General features: G+C 44.5%; 1 protein-coding gene across 2 annotated transcripts in view; it reads right to left on the bottom strand.

Moving 5' to 3' along the window:
- The window catches only part of Scin (scinderin), a 63,148-nt gene that overhangs the window by 11,524 nt on the left and 30,699 nt on the right, over nt 1–20,925 (bottom strand). For both annotated transcript variants that reach the window (XM_041658367.1, XM_041658368.1), the window contains exons 5-11: nt 10,597–10,689; nt 8,281–8,413; nt 7,665–7,753; nt 6,486–6,701; nt 4,365–4,486; nt 3,855–3,945; nt 1,681–1,851 (exon numbers count right to left, since the gene is read on the bottom strand). In XM_041658367.1, coding sequence (XP_041514301.1) covers nt 1,681–1,851; nt 3,855–3,945; nt 4,365–4,486; nt 6,486–6,701; nt 7,665–7,753; nt 8,281–8,413; nt 10,597–10,689 — 915 coding nt within the window. The remainder of the gene's footprint in view (nt 1–1,680; nt 1,852–3,854; nt 3,946–4,364; nt 4,487–6,485; nt 6,702–7,664; nt 7,754–8,280; nt 8,414–10,596; nt 10,690–20,925) is intronic.

Raw genomic sequence — 20,925 nt, 5'->3', positions numbered from 1 at the left:
CACCTCACTGGACCGTCCAGATCAACTCCTCTGCTGCAGGAGAGATGGGTCTTGCAAGTTTGTGACAACCTGACCTAGAGAGAAAAGCTACAGGAAAGGATGGCTGTTGGAATTTAAAAGACAAGATTTGGGGATTGGCAGCATTCCAGCAACCATAATTTTCCTCTTTCAGCAGGAACGAGGCCTCCTGGACCAAGCTGAAGGAAATCACCATCAGGGGAGTTGGTGGAGAATGCTAGCCACCAGGTCTGGATTTCCTATCTATATGTTTCCTTTTGAATGTAGAAGAAACAGCCAGAAATACGAAGAAAGGTGACAAGAAGCCAGTGCCCAGAGTGGTGTGAGCCTGGGGAAGGAGAACTCTTTCCTGTTTAGGAAGCATCAGCTTTCCAGGAGACAAGACAGAGATCACATAAAATCATCGTGACTGATGTATGGGCGGAACTGGAGGGTAAAGGCTGATTCCGGATGCTGCAAGGAGAAGGGGAAATCATTGAATTCAGTTGATGATGTCTCCCAAAGAAACACCAACTACGGAAGAGACCATGAGTCTTACAGTGGAACATAGTGCTCATCTTCTCCGCATCATTTCAATGATAGTATTTGTGCTGCCAAAGCAAGCTCAAGTGGAACAGTATGATTGGCTCTTCCATCTAAAATCAAATGAGTGTCCACGGAGAAAATAAATCCACTGTCAGTAGAATGGATTAAAAGAAATAGTTATGATTGAATACATGAGAATCTGAGCCCAGAATCCTGTAAGTGAGATCAATATGGAGGCCAAATTTAAATGATTGATCACATAAGATCACCTTGACCTGGAAGAGTAAACCCCAGGAGAACCACTCTGGAGGGGTGGCTAGGTTTCGGAGGAACGTTCAGGAGCCACGGGGACACAGCCACGGCATCAGAAAACTGTACAAGGAGGAGACTGTTAAGAGAAAAGGAGACAGAAGGAAAGTGACAGAGCCTGTGGCTGAAGCCATCACAATGAGAGGGGAAGCAGGACCAGGTTCTCAGAATATGACTGCAGAAGAGGGCTGTGGGGGAGAGACTACAGGGGGAGGAGCTGCCTTGGTGGAAGGTGGGAGCCCCATAATAAGAAGAGAAATGAGGGGGGCCTGAGTGGGCTAGAACACTGTCCTGCCTTCCCCATCCAGGGGTCCTAGTGAATGGAGACTGAGAGGAATCAGTTTCCACTGCAGAGGGTTGGTGGAGGCAGTCCTCAGAGGATAGCCAGAGATGAGGCAGGAGGAGTCTCAGAGACAATGCAGTAGACTGAGGAAAGATGGGCTGGATCTTCAGAGCTCACTGAGTGACTCGTCAAAAGTGAAAGGGTTTAGAGACAGCTCCAGATCTGGGGAGACACGGAGCCACGGAGCCGTGGGAGAAAGCTGGACTTCAACGGTGGCTCAAATTCAGACTGTGGTGGATACTCCAGTGTGGCCAGATTTTCTTGTTCCTAGATATTCCCAGGTTTCGTGGCCATCTGACCATGCCTCACGATCCTCCTACCCCGAGATAGAGCTATAGCTGCTTCCTGCCCCTTGCTGCCACAGTTTTCCTGCCTGTGATATTCTCACACTGCTGACGTAAAGGGCATTTGTTTGCCAGTGTGTAGAGGCCAGGCATGTTGGCAATTGCACACCCGGTGCACATTCACAGAGCATGTAGCCTTACCTCCACAATTCTGGTGATAGATGCCAGGTTCCTCCGGACTTGAAAGAGCCGAGTAGGGGGAGCCGGCGCCTGTCCCTCTTTCTTGGATGTCCCATTCTTATAAATAATGAGTGGTTTGTCTTTGAATAAACTCAGCAGGTGAGCAGGCTCTTTGCCTTGAGAGACGCGGACCTGGGTGCACAGGGCAGGGGAGCAGAAATATAACGAAGAACCTCCAGAAGCTAGGCAAATGGGAACTTAGGGGCATCCCCAACTATAGGCGCTCGGGAAACACTGAAAATAACTGACGTCATAGGTGTGGTTCAACAAGCCCACATCCAAATGGGTGAGCAGCTACTTATGAAGCATCTTCTGGTGTGGTTGCTCAGTTTGGAAAGTGCAGGACGGAGCACTGAAATCCACTAATATGTCATATAACCGGCAATCGCCAGCACGAGGAAGCGGGCACTGGCTGCAGTCCCTGCTTTCCTCCAAAGAGGACTAGAGAGGGCAAACGGTGGATTAAATTGTGTAATAATTGTGTAAATATTGCCAAGTTACTCTACCAAAAACACTTGCAAGAGCAAGGCCGACCTCCACCTATTTGAGAACCATTCCTGTGAAGTCCTGCCATCTAGTGAGTCAGTAAGAAATTAGCATTTCGTCAGCTGTAGGATTCAGCGGGCTCATTCCTGGAAGCTTGTGAGTTGTGTGGCATCTTCTGTACTGAGAAATCTCGAAGCACGATGTGTAGTGCAAACATTTTGAATCGTTTGTGAGAAACAGCTGTAAGCTCAGCTACACAACGGAGGTGATATCCTGCCCGACTATAAATACTGTATATTCCCGTGAATGAAATACTTGGTTAGGAATGGAGCTGCATGCATCTAAAGATTCCAGCAACCTTGTTAATCAGTTTTTTATAAACATGGTTGGAGTGTCCCTCCCTTTACACACGAGTCAGCTTGTTTGTGTGTCTATTAACTCATGCCAAGATGGAAAGAAATCAGCTAAAGACCAAGTTCAGCCTCTATGTCAGCATCTTATGCCTTAAGGCATCTGAATCGTCTCCCTGCTTAATTTGACACTTGAAAAATCAAACCACGTATTTACAAAGGTTTGAAAAACAAAACACTAACCAAAAGCACTTTTTCGTTGTTGTTTTTTTTTTTTGAGACAAAGTTTTTCTGTGTATCCCTTTACCCATCATAGAGAAAAATCAAAACAAAACCACCTTTTATGCCACACAGAACCTGAGTTCGCCTGACATCAGACATGAGGTAGCTAAGCTGCCACATCCTTGTGACGAGAACACTTCACGATGCTGAATCAGAACGGTCAAAATCAGGCCACTGGGAACTGCTGAGGAGATGTTTTTCCCAGCTCATGGAAACCAATGGAATCCCCCCTCCCCCAAACCCACCAGAGAATACAGCCAGGTGGTAAGGTAAGCAAAAGGGCTATAGAGAGAGAGGAAGTAGAAGAGAGAGACAGAGAGAGAGATGTCCAGCTAAAACAAGCATGTGCAGATGACGAGAGAAGACAGACACACTGCAGGTAGAGAGGAAGGGACGAGAGCATGCATTCTTCTCCTTGCCTTTTTCAGGACCCAGAGGTTGCCTGGGTTCTTTCCTGGGTCCCTCTTTCCCCCAAACCAGCAATTCTCCGCAGAGTCTCCATCAGACTGCATCCTTCTCACCCTGCCTGTCTCAGCAATTGACTCCTAAGGACCCTGATGAGTGCTTTGCCCCATGGAGTAAACCCGGGTCATCTCCCTAACATGAGGCCAGATGTTGAGCGATTATGAATCTGTCTCCGATTTTAATTCTCCTTTGTTTTGTAACATAACATCTTCACAGGGTCTCAGGATTAGGATGTGCACATACAAACACATAATTCTGTCTATTATTACTGTTCGTTCATAACTGGAAATGTCAAGTGATTGTAACATATGGGGGCGTCTCTATGCTTTCTTCTTGGTCTCTGAAATGATTAGTTTGTTGATGTCTTTATTTTGCCTTTGGTGAATCTGAATCTGAGGTCATCAGTGCGTTATTTAATATTTGAATTTCAAAATAAAAAGAAATCGACATAAAAGTTTCAAAATCCCTTAGAATGTGGGAACTGAGCCTCCCTTCGGAAGTGGGCTAGGAAACTCTGCCATCGCGTGAGATGGGAAGGTAAAGTACACCAACCTGCACAGCCTGTCCTCCCAGGGACCGATCCAACTGCACAGTCAGGAATGCAGACATGGTCAGCTCATCTCGTGTAGCTTTTGCCCCTTGCCTAGAGGAACGAAGCAAATCACACCGGCTTGTAGTTAACTTCCAATACCCTCTTACGTTCTTACACCACTCCAAAAAGAGACCTCAGGTACTGTAAAATATCGAAATGAAGCAAACGGTGCAACACGGCCAGAACAATTAAAGCTACTGGCGTATTGTTACCTACTAATCCTGGACTGCCCTGTGGACGTCTAGAGATATGTGCAGTGGGTACTTTCATATCCATTTGAAAGAAACATGGCCTTAGCCCCTTCAGTGACTTTACTGAGTAATCATGTCTGCCTAACCCCTGTTATTTTGGGAAATCATCCCTGTGGTACCCATGATCTGAGTACTAGCTGCCTGCTGTAGTCAGGGGTGCATCACCTAATACTACATTTGTAGCATGCCCCGTGGCACTTGATCTCTGGAAAGACCCACCATGTGTAGATGATCTGGCCCCTGGGGTAAGTGTAGAGGATAATGTAGCAGTCGCCGCCAAAGAACTCGCCGTGGGAGTGTGGGTCGATCTGGACTCTCCCACTGCTCTCCACGCGCCAGATCTGATAAAGACAAATGAAACAGAGACTGTTGAAAGCTTACTGACCTAAAATACCACTCATAAACTATAAATAGTTCCCACCTCAGACTCAGTATCGAGCAATGCTTAAGTTATTTTTCTAACCAATTTATAAACAAGTGAAAACAAGGTTAATGAATTTGACAACTTCTTGACTTTGAAAATCTTCTGTTTCTTGTGCTTCCTCCTCAATATTTAGCCAGTTCTGAGAATTTTGTTGTTGATGGTTTTGCTTTTAAATTGTGTTGTCATTCTCCTTTGAGACGGGATTTCCCTATATGTCCCAGGCTGATTTTGAACCCATGATTCTTCTGTCTTAGCCTGGTAAGTGCTAAGATTATGGGCATGTGCCACCATGTCCAGTAGTTCTGAGACTGTTGGTCTGTGTGTGTGTGTGTGTGTGAGAGAGAGAGAGAGCACACATGTGTATCTTTAAATTCATGAAAATAATATGGTACTACTACAGTAAAAACTGCAGTGCAGTTCAGAAATGGGCTTCAACTTTAGAGTAAAATACGTCTTCATCATTTGTGAGTGTCCAGTGAACAAGAGGCCACATTGTGCACCTGCATAGGGCACAATTCCTCCCACACGAGTGCCGGAAAGGAGCAGGGCAGTACTGGCTTTGGAATGTGGAGTGAGCAATCAGAAAGAACAGGGCAGGGAATCTAGGGACCAGCATCCCTGAGCCATCCCTCTAGAGAGCAGAGGGATCAGCAACACAGCCTCGCCAACCCAAGAGCCTACACAGAGCCTCCAGGGTGTAGCATCCCCAGTGTGGCCTAAGAGGCCTTCTCAGAGAAGCTGTGGCAGAGCTGAGACTTCTCTGTAGGCGCAGTGGGTGCTGGGAGCTTCGTCCATTCAAGGGCATTCTAGCCAAGCTGCCTGTGCCAAACTCCAGAGAGGACACCCAGGCAGGAGAGGTTTCAACCAGGAAGTTGATTTCCTTTGGTGGTGGCATCAGAACATCTATGATCTTGTCATTTCCCACTCCCAACACCTGTGCAGCTTAGTGTCACACTTCAGTTCTCTGAAAGGAGGAAAATTTAATCCCTAAATTTATCAGCATCTGTCGTTCAAGCATTGTGATGAGACCTGGGCATGCAGATATGAAGGCGCTAACTCGTGTCCTCAAGAAGCTGAGGAGGGGCCAGGAGAAACCTGTTAGGAAATAGCAGTTCCATGGCGCTTATGAGACAAATTCTGTGGAAAGTATCATCTCCAAGCACCGAGAAAGGCCATGGAGGCAGAGCTGTTGTTGGATGGAGTTGCTAGGAAACAGTAGTTCATGGAGGAGTGGGATGCTTCAGATGAGGATGACCAAGATGAGCGTGAGGAGGCCAAGGCTCAAATCCTGAAGGTCCCAGAAAGGAGAAAGGCCTTCAGTAACGCCAGGGGGCCATGAAGATATTTTAGAGGAGAGATGTATCATCCAGTGCTCATTGAGTTGGATCCCTGGAGAGTGGACTGAGTTTGAAGAGATTTGATCTTAAAACAGCTGAGGATTTTAGCAATTAAAGTGTCGATCAATACAATCAAGTCGAGTGCGCAGAAGAGATCTGCTTGTAGCTCATTTTGTTTCATGAATGCTTCCAACAGGTAGAGGGAGAAAAAAAAACGATGGTGCATTCTGAGTGCAACCTTGTACAACCCCAGACATGGACTTTCTGGTAGAAAAAGCTGTCTCCCCCACCACCACCTTAACGTCAGCGTACACCTGTGCAAACACAACTGGCGTCCAGCAACAGCTCTCTGGCTGTGGCTCCCACCGCTCAGTGCACAGTCTTGGACCACCTGCCTTACTAAGTAAAATTCACCCTTTAAAAATGTTCAAAGATTGCCAAAGCTATGTTCCCCCTCCCAGACACTATCATAAAGAGGCCTGAAAAAAACACAAACAGAAAGAGACAGACAGATGCGAAAATACCTCCACCAGCCTGATAAAAACACAAACATAAAGAAATAGACAGACGTGAAAATACCTCCACCGTGCCAGAGCCGTCGTCCACCATGTTGTGCTGGGCTGCCATCTGCGGGGAACTGTGCAGTTTGGATGCATCGAATGGAATCTGCTGTACATGAGCCACTTTCTCTGTGACGTAGACCTTCCCAAAGCCATCGCTCTGGTCCCTATCTTTCCAGTCCTTAAAGAACTGTTTGAAAATTGGCGTTTCTCCGCCTTCAGGAAGGACCTGAATCTGCAATTCAAAATAATAGTCAAGGGAAAACAAGAGACAGAGAAAAATATCTACGGCGGGAGAAAGAAGGAAGCAATGAAAATGCCGTCCTTGTTTCTATGACTACACTCGTAACCCTGTAAGTCTGTGCAACTATAGTCACCCAACCTAGGGTTTTCTCACGATGACCGTTCAGCTGCTGAACCTGAGTGACAGACGAGAGGAAGGTTACCCGTGTTACCAAAGCACAAATGTTTGTTCATGTCAGGTTCTCAAAGAGTTGACCAGGAAGAAATGATCTCACTGTATGATTTGTGCCAGGGTAAATATGGAGAAAAGGAGTAGCTAGCTAGTGGACATCTGAGCTGATCTGGAGGAAACCAAACCTGATGAGGTGTGACCCAATTCCTCACAATGGTCTAAGGAACGGCTAAGGGTCTTTATGGAAGTTATTATTTTTTTTTTCTTGAGACAGAGTTTCATGCAACTCAAGTTGGTCTCAAACTCTCTCTGTTGCTGAGAATGGTCTTGAAAGTGATCTCCATGCTCGCACCTCCTGAGGGCTGGAATTACAGATGTGCTCCACCACACAGCCAGTGTCAGGCAGCAATGGAACTGGAGTCCAGGCTTTCACACGCTGGGCATGCGCTCTCCCAACCACATCTCCTGCTCTGGGTAGCCCTACTATCTGATCACCACTGTCTGCATAATGCTCCTCACAAAAAGACCGCTGGGGACATGACACAAGGCAACACATGCTCAAGTGGAGAAGGACTACAGACACACAAGCACAGACGCACACACACAGACGCACGCACACGCACGCACACGCAGACATACATGCACACACATGCACACGCGGGCACACACGCATGCGCACTTATGCACACACACTACTTTGAAACAAACTTTCCACGAGCTTTGTGGCAACCACATGCCTCTCAAGTTTTAAAGGGTTTTCTGGTGATTGCTTCCCACACATACTTGAGTATTGGTAGAATAATTCATTTTCTGTAGAAACTCCTCGGCTGTCTTCATTGCAGTCTTCCTCTCCTGAGGGTTAGCATTTTTACCTAAAATAAAAATAAATAAAAAATAAATAAATAAATAAATAAATAAATAAAGAGATATAATTACAGACGGGGACTACGCTACCCTGTACATGGCCATACCACCCCGAACATGCCCAATCTCATCTGATCTCAGAATCCAAGCAGGGCCAGGCTTGTTTCTCCTCAGATGGGAATACACTATATGATTAAGAAATACTTACATACCAAAAATACATGTAGTTATCATTTAATTTATATATAGCAATGGGAGAATGGTGACATTCCCTGGTGTATTAAATACATTTAATATCACAGTAATTGATGGCATACTTAACTTCTGTTACTCAAATGCTTTCCTTAGCTCCCTAACCTTTGCTGAATAGTTCCGAAAGTTTGACCACTGGCTGCATCTTAGGTGAGATATTTACAAACTGTATCTCCAGAGGAGGGCTTTTTCTTTAAAAATCAGGACATTTCCTCCCCCCTCCTGGAAGAAGAGCGTCCGTGTGAGCACGAAATACGGCAAGCAGAGCAAGGGCTTCTCTTACCTTTCCACACAAAAATTTGTTTGGCGGTACCATGGTCTAAGATGAAGCATTCTTCAGAAAGGAGCATTGCCATGGAGAAGGGATTTTCTTCAGCCACCAGGGTCACTTTCATGGATCCACTTGCGTCGGAAACCTACCAGGAAAACCAAATGATCTCTTTTTGGGAGAAAACAAACGTTCTAAATCTGCTGTGGTGATAGCTACCCACTCTGTGAGTGCAGTGAGCATGGACTGCGCATTTTAAGAACATGAGCCTTATGATATATAGCCTCAAGACAAAGAGACAGAGCATCCCTGTGCCCAACTGTATCCCAAACACTTTTGTAAAAAGATTCTTAGAGGCAGAAGAACTACTAACAGAAAGTTAAACTTTGACACTGTCTAAAACATGGAAAACCTTGTTGATAATCGTACTGTGTGAGGCTCTCACAATGCTAGTGTATACCAAGTTCCCTGAGCCCTTTTGTTCCATGATCATTTATTTTAAATTTTGGAGCAAACTTTCCAAGAGGTGATGATGCTACACTCATTGCGGCCCACACAAAGCTGAGCATAAACTCGCTTAGGCTTCTGTCACTGGGTCCCTAGCAGGCGGCAGTGGCCGCACGGAGGAACACTAGTAGATTTTTCCATCTCAGTCCTGAAATTCAACTTCGCTTTGAGAGAACCATCAAGGCAAATTGTTTGCTGTCACAGGCGGAGATAAAGCTTTTATGGAGGCTTTGGAGGTGGTTGTACAAAGTTGAAGGTGGCATTTCTTTAGGAACCATTGCCACGCACAGGGTTTTACAGTCAGTTGTGGGCTGCAGGATGATCAGTTGTATGTTTGTTGGATGTGAAGGCTCCAGACCGAGATTCATTCAGTAACCAAGTTTTACAGCTGCAAGGGGAGTTTGCATTCTGTGTATTTAGAAAGTACCCGCAGTGATTGGCTCCCCAGTCTTAGCTATTCCCAAATGTTTTCCAAGATGACACAGCTTACAATGCCCACTACACAATAGCCCCACTAGAGGGAGCCATAGCTCAAGATTAATACTTTCTTAAGTTGAAATTCATTCATACATAACGCTATTCAAGATAGGAGTTTTGATCAACAGTGGGGAATAAATGAAATCTGTTTGTAAAAAGAGTAATGAAGCCACAAACTATTTAGTCAACAATGTCTGTACGGACCGTGTTAAAATTATCAGTGTTTAGCAGACATGATTATCAAATCATATTTTCCTTGCTCACCAAGGAAGGAAAGAAGCCACTTTCCCATTATAAAAAGGAAGTTCTGCTTCATAAATTAGTAATTTATCTTCATTCAGAACTTTGACGTTAGTAAGCTAGAAAGTTCCTTAAAGGTGTCAGGTGTGGTGGCACACACCTTTAATTCCAGCACTGCAGAGGCTAAGGCAGATGACTCTCTGTGAGTTCAAGACCACCTTGGTCTACAGAGTGAGATCCAGAACTGTACAGAGAGACCCAGTCTCAAAAAGGAAGAAAGGAAGGAAGGAAGGAAGAAAGAAAGTTCCTTAGAGACTGCCAAATGCAGTTTTTCTTCTTGATGAAGAGGAGAAAAATCCCTAAATTGTGCAGGGAGGTTGCCACCTGCTCCAAACCACTTTTAGGAAATTGTAAGAGGGGGAAGGGCACAGATGATTCTCATCCTCGCAGTCCCCTTCCCTGCCGAGCTCTGTGGCTTTTTACCAAGAGTGGATTCAAAATTCTATTGTCGGAAGAAACCTGAGCAATCGACAAATAGGACCACTTTCTTTCCTCCTCCTCCTTTCTGTCCTCCTCCCTCCCCCTCCCACCACCCCCTTCAGATTAGAAAACTCAGAGGACTGTGTCCTACGCAGTCACTAGGTCAATCGGGGCCTGGTTTAGGACAGGCTCCACCCTGGTTCCTTTCAGCTGACTGATTGGGACAAAGAAAGCACTCCTTGTACCGAAAGGATAGTCTGAAGATGAAGGTGTTACAATCCCATGGAGCGTTTATAAGAAAAACCTTACAAAATGTTTTATTCTTCAAAGGAGACATTTTAACAGCTATACTATATCAAAATCTAACAAACAAGGAGGTACCTATACCCTATTGTGTAAGTTACAGCAGGAACTCTTATCATTAATGAACAGAGTAAGAAGGTATAGAAGTGAACATTTTAGTACACGCATGTGGAAAATCACCCCACGCTTCCCTATGAAGGCAAGATGCACACTCTACTACATACAGTAGGGACCGTACAGTAGGGACCATACAGTAGGGACCATCTCTCCGGAGCCGAACTCAAAATTCCACCCCCACCCCACCCCCACCCCCCATGCACTCACCATGTAGAGCTTCGCCATCTTCCTGTTACTTAAATCAGCCACAGCGTCGTCATCGTTGTCCCCATCTGGGAGTTCAGGCTTCTTCCCTAAGACCTGGGAAAGGGGGAGCACAGGAAAAGGCAGTGAAGAATCTTACAAACAATGAACCACCTTACATTCATAAAGACAGCAACTATAAAACACACGCAGTTAAAATACCCGAGGCAGGAATTTCTTGTCAGTTTCTATAACCCAGGCCTCTTCCCATGAGTCAAAGCTGCAGGTGGCAGGAGATGAGCAAATGCTGCCCCTGCTGTTGACACGGACTCCAAGAAAGCCCGTGTGAAAACCTAGGTGCACCCCCTCTTATTCAGACTAACAGGGATTAAGTAAAATGAGTTCCTAAACTCAGTTCTACAGCAGACAGAATTTCTTCCATGGCCTCTGCGTGTAGAAGTAATCTGTAGTTCCTAATTCATTACTGGAATTATTGTTTGGAGATAAAATATTGTGATGGTAAATTAATCTCAACCTGATCTAGAATCGCCTAGGTGATAGGCTCTGGGCATGTCTGCGAGACATTGTGTTGGTTAGGCTGAGGTGAGAAGATCTACCCTAGATGTGGGCGGGGCCACTCCCTGGATTGGAGCCTTGAAACTGTCAAGAAAGAAGCTAGCTGGGATCAGCACTCAAGGTGCTACACTCCCCAACTCAATGCAGCTCGAAGTGCGAACTGAAAATAGCTCCTTCCTTTCATAAGCGGGTCTTGATAGACTCTTTTGTCAAGGCACTGGGATTGTAGGTACACACACCACACCCACAGCACAAGTACACTTCACATCTGATAATGCACAGACACGGACCACAAACAAGCTTTGTTTCGTGCTGTGCTTCCAACTTCTGGAACAAAACCTGAGACACAGTATTTATCATCTACAAGTAACTATCAGCTGCACGGATGAGTACATTTATCGATGCTTTGTATGCGTGATGCAAACCGAAAGCTCAAGTACGTTCTTCGGGAGACTGATCATTTGAATCTGCTTTGCATTTGTTTATACTAAGGCTGCAAGATATAAGAAGTTTAATTCATCAGTGTAAGTGGCATAAATAACACAGGACAGACCTAAATAAACTCACTCTAAGTAATGTGATTGTCAGAGTAGACATTTAAATTTGAACTCAGAAAAGAGACAAAAGGTATCCACAGAGATTCAACAAGTGGCTAGTGACAAATGGGTGCTCTTAGCTGTTCCTCTCGCCACTCCTTTGCTCTGCCATCGTGGACTCGAACCTTCTGGAGCCGTGAGCTCAGTAAACATTCTCCTATACGTTGCCTTGGTCACGGCGCTTTGTCACGGCAATAGAAAAGCAACGAAGACATCAGCACAGCATGGAGATACCTGCCACTGAATGCCAAACAATACCAAAGTCCGTAAACCTTACAAGAGCATGTGTAAGGTTGGGAAATTCTCCTGGGGACTTGGGCTCTGGGAACCTGACATCTTTTGTTTATGTGCATATATTGTTTATGAGCAGTAAAATATTTTAATTATTATATGGTCTAAAAGGCTGCAATAGAGTTTCTTTTTTTTTGCTAAAAGTTGGATCATACCCCAAATTAAAATACTTAAAAATTAAAATCTCCTTTTAAAGGCATTTGTGATTGATAAAAGCAAGTGTGGCAATGAAGAATCGCTCAGTCTCCTCGTGAAGCCCCTGTAAATCTGTCCCAAACAAAACAGCCACTGGGAATCAACAATTCTGGTTAAGGTAGAACTAATCCCGGCAAGGCCCCCATTGGGCCCACTGAGTCTGTTTAATTTCCAGACAGCAATTCCCACCTTAGCCAGGTGTCTTAATTAGCCCTTTGAAGGATGCTAACACAGTTGGGAATTGAACCAATATGACTTTCTGAAAACAGCCCAACTCCAGGGTAACGGTGGCATATGCTACTGTATCCCTGGGGGTCGTCTTAAGCCTCAGTTCAACAATGGAGCATTTACCAAGTACCTCACTGGGGAAAGAAAGTGAGTTTCCAAACACTTTGCCCGTCCCTGAAGGATTCTACACTCTGCCTAGAAAGAACAAAATAATTAAGTTACATCTCTCTAACAGCTATCCTGCGCGTCCTCATCTCTGAAACAGACTGCTCGTGCACTTTTCTGTTTCATTCCAGGCAAGATTGAACATAAGCATAAAATGTCTTCATTTTCAGTTCTGTGAGGTTGGCATCTGCCCCACGAGTCCTCTGTGTGTGGAGTAGGGTGTCCTGACAGCACAACGGGGCAAGGGAACAGAAGAGCACTGTTGGAGTCTGTCCCTAAAATCTCACCTTAGTCCTGTGCGGTCCTCGACCTTAGAGCTTGCTTCTCTATAAAATATCACCACCATCCAGCAAATTCCCAACCATCAATGTTCCTTCCCCTGTTTGCATAAGGATAGCTCCATCCCCTCTTCTTGAACTGGAAAGCCCACCCTCCACTCTGACACTAAATGTTCACATGGTCATGGACGGGGTTCTTCATGTGGACTCTAAAGAAGGTCCCATCCTTCCCGCCGTGCACCACAGTTCTGCTGCCAGCTCCCTCCTGCTTCCAGCCTCACCTCGTTCTTTCTCCACAAGCTTCCCAGCACACCTATTTCATACTATCCCTGTGCTTCAGGAATAGAACTTGAAGTCTGCCCTTTGAAGCACATATGCACCTGCAGGACATTGTGCTAAGTGAAACAGGCAGACACAGGAGGAAAGATCTGACATGCTGCCACTCACATGTGGATCTGAAGTGTTTGAACTCATGGGAGCAGGGGTGGGTTGTGGATTCCAGAGATCAGAGCCTGGTAGAAACGTGACTCTTTGGTTGTGTGATCCAAATTGCAGGTATAAGATGAAAAAGTTCTAGAGACCCAATGAACAGCCCAGTAACTTGTTAAAGGAATGCATACATGAGATTTTTCCAAGAGAGTGGGTCCTAGTTTTACACACACACACACACACACACACACACACACACACACACTATTTGATTGTGATAGTTCCTTCATAAATATACATGAACACCAAAACAAAGTCTCACTTTGTCTTCCTTAAATACAAGTAGCAACATTTCAGTTAATTCAGAGGTGAGTACTATCCTGTCAAGCCAGACCAAGATGGGGATCCCAGAACTCTTCCAGATGTGGGCATCACCCACCCCATACTCTAAGGCCAACACTCGGGAGGCAGAGACAGGAGGATCTCTGTGAATTCCAGGCCAGCCTGATCTACAGTGCAAGTTCCAGGACAGCCAAGGCTACACAGAGAAACCCTGTCTGGAAAGACAATTTAGAAAGAGAAAAAGTTCAAGGTCATCCTTGAGTTTGAGGGCAGCCTGGGATACAGCAGACCCTGTCCCAAAATAAGGTAAATAAAAACTCTAAATAGAGAGGATCAGCAATCTGTGATATGAGGAAATGTGGTCAGCAGCCGCTCTCTGATGGGAAGGACTCTAGAAATCTAGGAATTATCTCATGGGAAGGAAAATAAGCATACTTCGTGTAAAAATGGTAGGCTAATAAGCATTATCAACAATATGAACTCTTAAAACAGTAATATGTGTAGAAAGATATTAAAAAACAATACTTGGAATGAATTTTTTTCTCTCAAAATGTTCATATGTATTTCACAGAATTTTAGTAACAAGTATATTTCTTTAACAAAACACTAAAAATTTTACTACACCAAAAAAAAAATCTTTCTTGTTTTTCTTTGTTTCTTTTCCTTCCAAGCAAAGCAGCTGTGTCTGTATTCACGTGGAATAATTATCATGTCCTAGTCACTACAGGTCTCCCATAGACATCTCGGGCCACTCATGTTACCAAAGCACAGCAAGTATTCTGAAAGGGTTGCTAACTGTCCGAAAGCATTTATCAAAGACGCATTAAGGCAAAGACTTAGAAGCCACCCCAGGTATCCTGGCAGCCTCGGGTCTTCAGGGAAGAATAAAGTAACTCCTGAGATCAAGACGGCTGTTGGAAATAGTCTCTCATCTGAGCAGGAAGTGGGAGTAGCTTGCATTTCTTCTCAGTTCTATCAATCAAAGTACCAGAAACTTTCTACAACCTGAGGCTCTCTTTCTACGTTCAAGAGGTCGGGATCTATGTAAATATAGTGTTTTTCCTCTATCAAAATTGACCATTGTTTCTGCTGCTTCTCTGTCTTCAGCAAGAGCTCGGTTCTAAATAAGACAGAAGATTTTTACATTAACTAACGGAGTAGACAAACCCTCTCTGCTTCAGATAGACAGTCTCCTGCCTCAGAACTGCCTGGTCGTCATTGCCAGTGCCATGACCACACTAAAGGTTCCTTGCATGGAAAAGAAGCATCCCACAGCATCTTCATCTCGTTAGTATGCGTGCCTTTCCTTAGGCTTTCACAGCCAGCTGAGGAAGCTCTAAGAAGGCTTCAATGAGGGAGCATTTTAATCCTCGGTAATGTTTGCATCCGTGTTCCTCCACCTCAAGGAAAACCAATCAGAAGATCACAGCACACAGAGCATAGAAACCAATAATGAAAGCGAAGGCAGCTCCTCTGCCGTATTTACTTGCTGCAGCACATTTGGTGCCTTAGGTAAGACAAATATTTGATAATAGGGAAGATGCCTAGAGAAATAAACATGGGGAATTCTGAGGAAGGGCCGTGGCCTCCTGTGGCAGCTGCCTCTCCCCTGGACATGAGATCCCAACGCTTGCTCTCAGCTCTGAGCTTACCAGCTTCTTCAATACCCTTTGTCCTTTATTGCAGTATCAGATACATGGAAAGTCTTTGTCTTACGTTGTGACTGGAGGCATTCCGGAGTGAAGAATGCGGGACACGTGTGGGATGATGGGAAGGATGATGCGACTGGAGCATCATGAAGCGATCTAGCACAGGCTACCCACTAGCGCTCACTGCAAGGATGCCCCCCCCCCCCCAGCAGTGTTGCTGCAAGCTCTTGTCACCAGCCATGTGTCACTACGGATCCCATGGAGTGTGGTTACTGCAACTAACTGAGTTAAACTCTGTGCTTCCTTTCAGCTTATTTAAATTAAACTTAAATGATGGCGTAGATCTTGAAGAAGCCGTGTGGACCATGAGAGTCTGGGAGGTCTAAGAAATGCCTGGAGAAGCTGGATGTTGGTCTAGTACTCAGTGTTGTTCCAGCGTCCATACGTAAAAGGTGTGATTTCAAGACTTCCAGGAGAGCTAACTCATACGCCACTGGCATTGATAATAGGAGGTCCTATACAGAAAGTTAGTGCAGGAGCTATTGTGTGGAAAAGAAGCTCAAAAACTGTTAAAATGTATAAGACAGGAAGCCAACATTTGATTTTTTTTTCTTTGCAATCAGAGCACCCACATATTCAGATCCACCAATTGCTATCACCACTTGTGTATCGGAACAATCTGGGCAGTTAGAAAAGAGAATCTCAACGTCTGAGGGCAGACAAGTGAGTCAATGCCTTACCCTATCACTGTCTCTGCAGAACCTAAGTTCTGCTGGCCCTTCTGATGATGTGATCTAGGGACTCGGGCTATCAGTGCTGTCAATCACCCATCTCCACCACCAGGACAGCTCAGCTAAGCATTCTGATGCTTGCTTTGCCCACCACCTTCCCTGGACAAGCACACTAGTGGTCTGGAAGCTGCTCGAAAGCAAATAGCAGGGAAATTCCACCCTTTCTGGACACGACTAATCATTCTCCTGTTCTCCTGTAAGACCTCAAGTCCACTTTGAACACCTCTCTCTGTGAAGTTCTTGAAGAGATACTGCCAACATTTGCCTTTTTATTGACCATTCATTCTGCGGGGTTAGGAAAGCTGAGCTACAAGGAGCTTTTGCAAGGCCCCCTGAACTTGCTTCTGCACTTAAAATGGTGTGTTGATGGATATCACTTAATGTGATTAATCAAAAATGTATGTGACATGATGGTTGATATTCCTGGCACACTGTGAGCACAAAAGCTAAGCCCTTCAAATGTGGGCTGTTACCCTGGCTATATGGCCCTGCACATTCCTACTTGAGTGTGTTTTCTTAAGGCAGGGTCTTCACCATGTAGCCCTAGCTAGTGTGCAGAGAGCTGCCTGCCTCAGTGTACAGGAACTGGGATCAATTACCTCACCCAGCTCGAATCCTTTTCATAATGGCTTCACCATGAACTTTAACTATCTTCTCATGAACTTATATTTTCTTGTTATTCTTCATCTTAGTCTAATGATTTTCCTAAGCAGATTGCATGTCAAAACAGGATGTCTTGTTGATTTTTTTTAACTAACTAGAGGCAAAGTCTCTCTCATATGTCTCAAGCTGACCTCAAATTTACTGTTTAGCCAAAGATGACCTTGAACTTGCGATCTTTCTGCTTCCACCGCCCAGGTGCTGGGACTACAGGTATGTACCACCCAGTTTAGGTTAAGTGATGTAGGGAACAAAAGCAGAGCTTCCTCAATGCCAGGAAAGCACCCTACCAACTTGGCCATAGCCCATCAACTTCTCAAATCTTATATTTTAGATATAAAATGACAAGGTGAAGATGAGTCTGTTTATCCCTCTCTCAGCACAACAGAGAAGCCATGTGAGCAGCAGGGCAGTGGTTGACCACGCCCTGACAAAAGAACAGAGCAGTTATCTCTTCCCTTTGAGCTATCTCTGTATTTATGGTGTGTACAATGCCACTACAACCTGGTTATAAAACAAATTCTCCTCTCCTCCCATGTGTTAAACTCTTATCTCCTCCCACAGACTTGCACATAGGACTTTATTTTAGTGAAGCAAGAGATATCAGTTAGGCAAGATTTACTCTGGGAGTGCCTGAGGTGTACCAACCAGTTCCATGGAAGGTGGGGGATGTGGGGAACTATGATTCTTAACAATTTAGCTGTGGGCCTGCACTCAGTCAGCTTTCAATGCAGGGATGTAAGTGGGTTTCCCTGGTCACTGCTGAGTGACAGCATGGGCAGGGACTCCTAGATGAGTCTGTAGAAAAAGATGTTCACATGGTCAGGCAGTTATTTCACATTTCAGCAAATAGGAGAAAAGAATGAACCAACCCTTTGACCTAATTTAACTCCAGATATATCTAAAGCGATCATGTGGATTCTGAGATTCAAAATTGTTTAAAAAGCAGCTGGTCTTCAAAAGACCAGTGGCCTGTCCCCAAAGCTTTTCTACTCTGTAACATCCCTGAGCCTCTTTCCCCAGCAACCACTTCCTTGTTTTCAGTAAATCTGGAGAGGGTTGCTGGGAAGAGGTCTCAAGCTTGATGAGAGGAGGAGTGGGGGAAAAGAAGACTGCTCCCCCCTCCCCAGTTTCTTCCTGTGGGCAGAGAAAAATCTACACAAGTGTCCCTCAGGTGGAGCATCAGCAGAACCTCCACAGATATTGCTTTGTTCCCTTCCTTTCCATGTACACAAGTGTCCCTCAGGTGGAGCATCAGCAGAACCTCCACAGATATTGCTTTGTTCCCTTCCTTTCCATGTATGCAAATAGTTTTTATCATTCATCCCTTCAAAAGAAGATAAAGAACTCTGGCTTATAAGTAACATTTAGCTAGATTAGGCCAGCTTCTGTTTTAATGACAAAATCTCCTATGTTGACATAATCCAGAAAAATTCTAAGCACAAAAATTTAATTGCACACACCCGGCGTGGTTTGCATGCACTGGGATAGGATGAAAGTATCTTCACACCTTTTGTACTAGGCTTAAAAGAATGTAGTTTCTTCCTAAGACAATGCCTATCCCAATGATGCTGAATCTAATGCTTCCAGGGAGATGGAGCAGCTGGACAGAGACAGTAAGGGACCTGAGACAGAGTAACCATCTGGTCTACCCATGGCAAACATCCTGCTATCAAGACTATGAATGAGAACAGAGAAGACACAAAATATGATCAATTTATCAAAGTAGTCTGCCGAAGGGTTTTGAGTTATAGAAAACTCCAGGGTTTCTGACATTCTGGACAGTTTAGAATGGATAACCTAAGTTGGGCAAGGGGTCTCAGGTCTTCTCAGCATTTGAGGAACTGAGGGAAGAGAATCACTGCAAGTTTGAGGCCAGTCGCCTGAAGTCTTCTCAGAAATTACTTAGTTAATTAGACAGAGAAGCATGTTTGCTCTGGAAGGTTCCCCAGCACCTATTCTTGTTTTCACACAGCCTCTGAATGACTCACTTTTCCCTTCTATAAAGTGGGCACATAGCAAGTGCTGCAGTGGCCCCACCAGGCCATCCTTGCCCTGCCTTGGAGGTCATCAGGAGACTGTGTCTGAAATGTGAAAGCCTTTTCTCTTCCAGACAGTGTCACCAGCTACAGAACGCGCATGTGCACAAGCTTGCTGTTGATTCTGAGCAACAAACATCCAAGGACTGACCCTGAGCCAATGAAGGGTAGACTTGCTGCATAAATCTTGTAGTCACCTCAGCCTTCCCTGGGCCAGTTCCCAAATGTGCTCCACACTGCTTCTCCGGTGTCTTTCTGGAACTAAGGCCTGGGGCCTGCTCCATAAATCACTGATAAGTGACAAGGTCTCACTTGACCCCTATGTGTGCCTTCAGGAGTATCCTCCAGATCGTAACCGCCCTTCCCTCTGAGCCAGGTTTTGTGGGGACAGTGCCCAAAGGAGAGTGTAAGAAATATATCCATATCCCAGAACTTCTTCCCGAGGCAGCTCTTCCTAGGAGGTCCATAGAAGATGCCTCTCACATGTGAAGGGTGTTCATGGTGGCAGTTACTGCCTCCTTCAGAGTAAATGCATCTATTTGACTATGTAACTTCTAAACTAATAAAAAGTTATGCTATCAAGAGTGAGTGAGGACTAAAGAGAAAAATTCACCCTATGACAAACAGGCCATTGTCCAGCCCCAGAGCTCCAGGGCAGACAGTGAGCATCGCAAGTCAACTGTGGTGCTTATGGTACCCCCACCCAGGAAGTTTCTAAATAGCTCATTGCCTCATCTACACAAATGCTATCATTACATTTTATTTTTTGTTAGTGGTTTGCTTCATAGCTTATTCATTGTGACAGAACACTAGCATTTAATTTCTAGAGTATCTAAAGCCGAGGACGTCATTTAACTGTATTTACATGGAGTCCATGGCATACAGATATGAACACATTTTCACTTTAGTCATAAGGTTGTATTGTTTCATGATTAGTAGAAACATGGACTTTCTAAAACTAAAGTTCTTTTAATGGCTTCCTCTCCCCTTGTTGATGGCAGAGTACTATAGTTATCTGAACAATGGTTTCCTTATAAGGTCATTTTAAAATCATTAATGGCTCTGGGCAAACAATATTAACACCGTATTCAGATGTCCTCCACCTTAGGGAGAAAGGTCTTCATTCTACAGAAGCAATTTCTTCATGACATTAAACAAACACTAGTCATAAAATAAATGTTAAAGGAATATGAGCGGATGAATCATGAAACCCTTTTAAAACATAGGCTCAAAAAATTCTAATCACGAGAGATAGCAGGAAGCTGACATAAACTTGGAGTTACTGTCTGTTGTTTTAGACTTAAAAACTATGCCATTATGAAACAAATATAAAGGAGCATAACCATTAAAGAAGAAATTTGGCCATTAATATCTTGGGGTAGATTAATTTTTGGCTCAAAAGGACTGAAGCCTGCCATCTTACTATGAGTTCCTTACTAATACTGATAAGATGGAATCAATATTATAACATGAGGTGCAGGTAAACGACAGAGCTGAAACCTGTCGTTCTAGATCAGTTTTTATAGCAGTTTATCTAGTTTAATGTTTACATGAACTTGTTGACTCAGAAGTAGACTTTGGGGGCAAAGTTTTACTGCTCCCCTGCTAGTCGCTGTCTTGGAATGACATCACCCCACTTGCAGACTCTCCAGCCAGGCTCTCACTTCCACAGGAAAGAGGAAGTCAGTCATTCAGAAATGATTGCCACGTGGTATCATGTCAAGCCCACGCTGTAAAAGTGCTGTCTTATCAGTAAGGTCACAAGTCACCCTGTTGAACTTTGAGGAGACAATGACAATTATCTAAGACTCTGTCACTTTATTACAGCATATGCATATGGCTGACCTTGCTATATCTACACAGTTCTTATCTTGGTTCAGAATATTTCAATTCCTCCCATCAGAAGAATTTGATAAGGGACAAAATGCCTATTTGGGTGAAATAAATAACAGAAATTCAGATAATAGATTCATCGAATTAAGTGACTGAGTCGTCTGGTGCGACAGGCCTGTAATTCCAGAGACAGACGCAGGAGGATTGAAAATTCAAAGCCTGCGTGAGCTACAAAGTGATGTCAAGGCCAGCCGGGACAACTTATGGGGCCCTTAAATTAG

This window comes from Microtus oregoni, unplaced genomic scaffold (assembly GCF_018167655.1).
Source record: "Microtus oregoni isolate MIOR12 unplaced genomic scaffold, Mior012 000009F_ref0000495, whole genome shotgun sequence".
NCBI classification, from domain to species: domain Eukaryota; kingdom Metazoa; phylum Chordata; class Mammalia; order Rodentia; family Cricetidae; genus Microtus; species Microtus oregoni.
The sequence above is the reverse complement of the archived record's forward strand: the minus strand, read 5'-3'. Positions and strand labels throughout refer to the sequence as shown.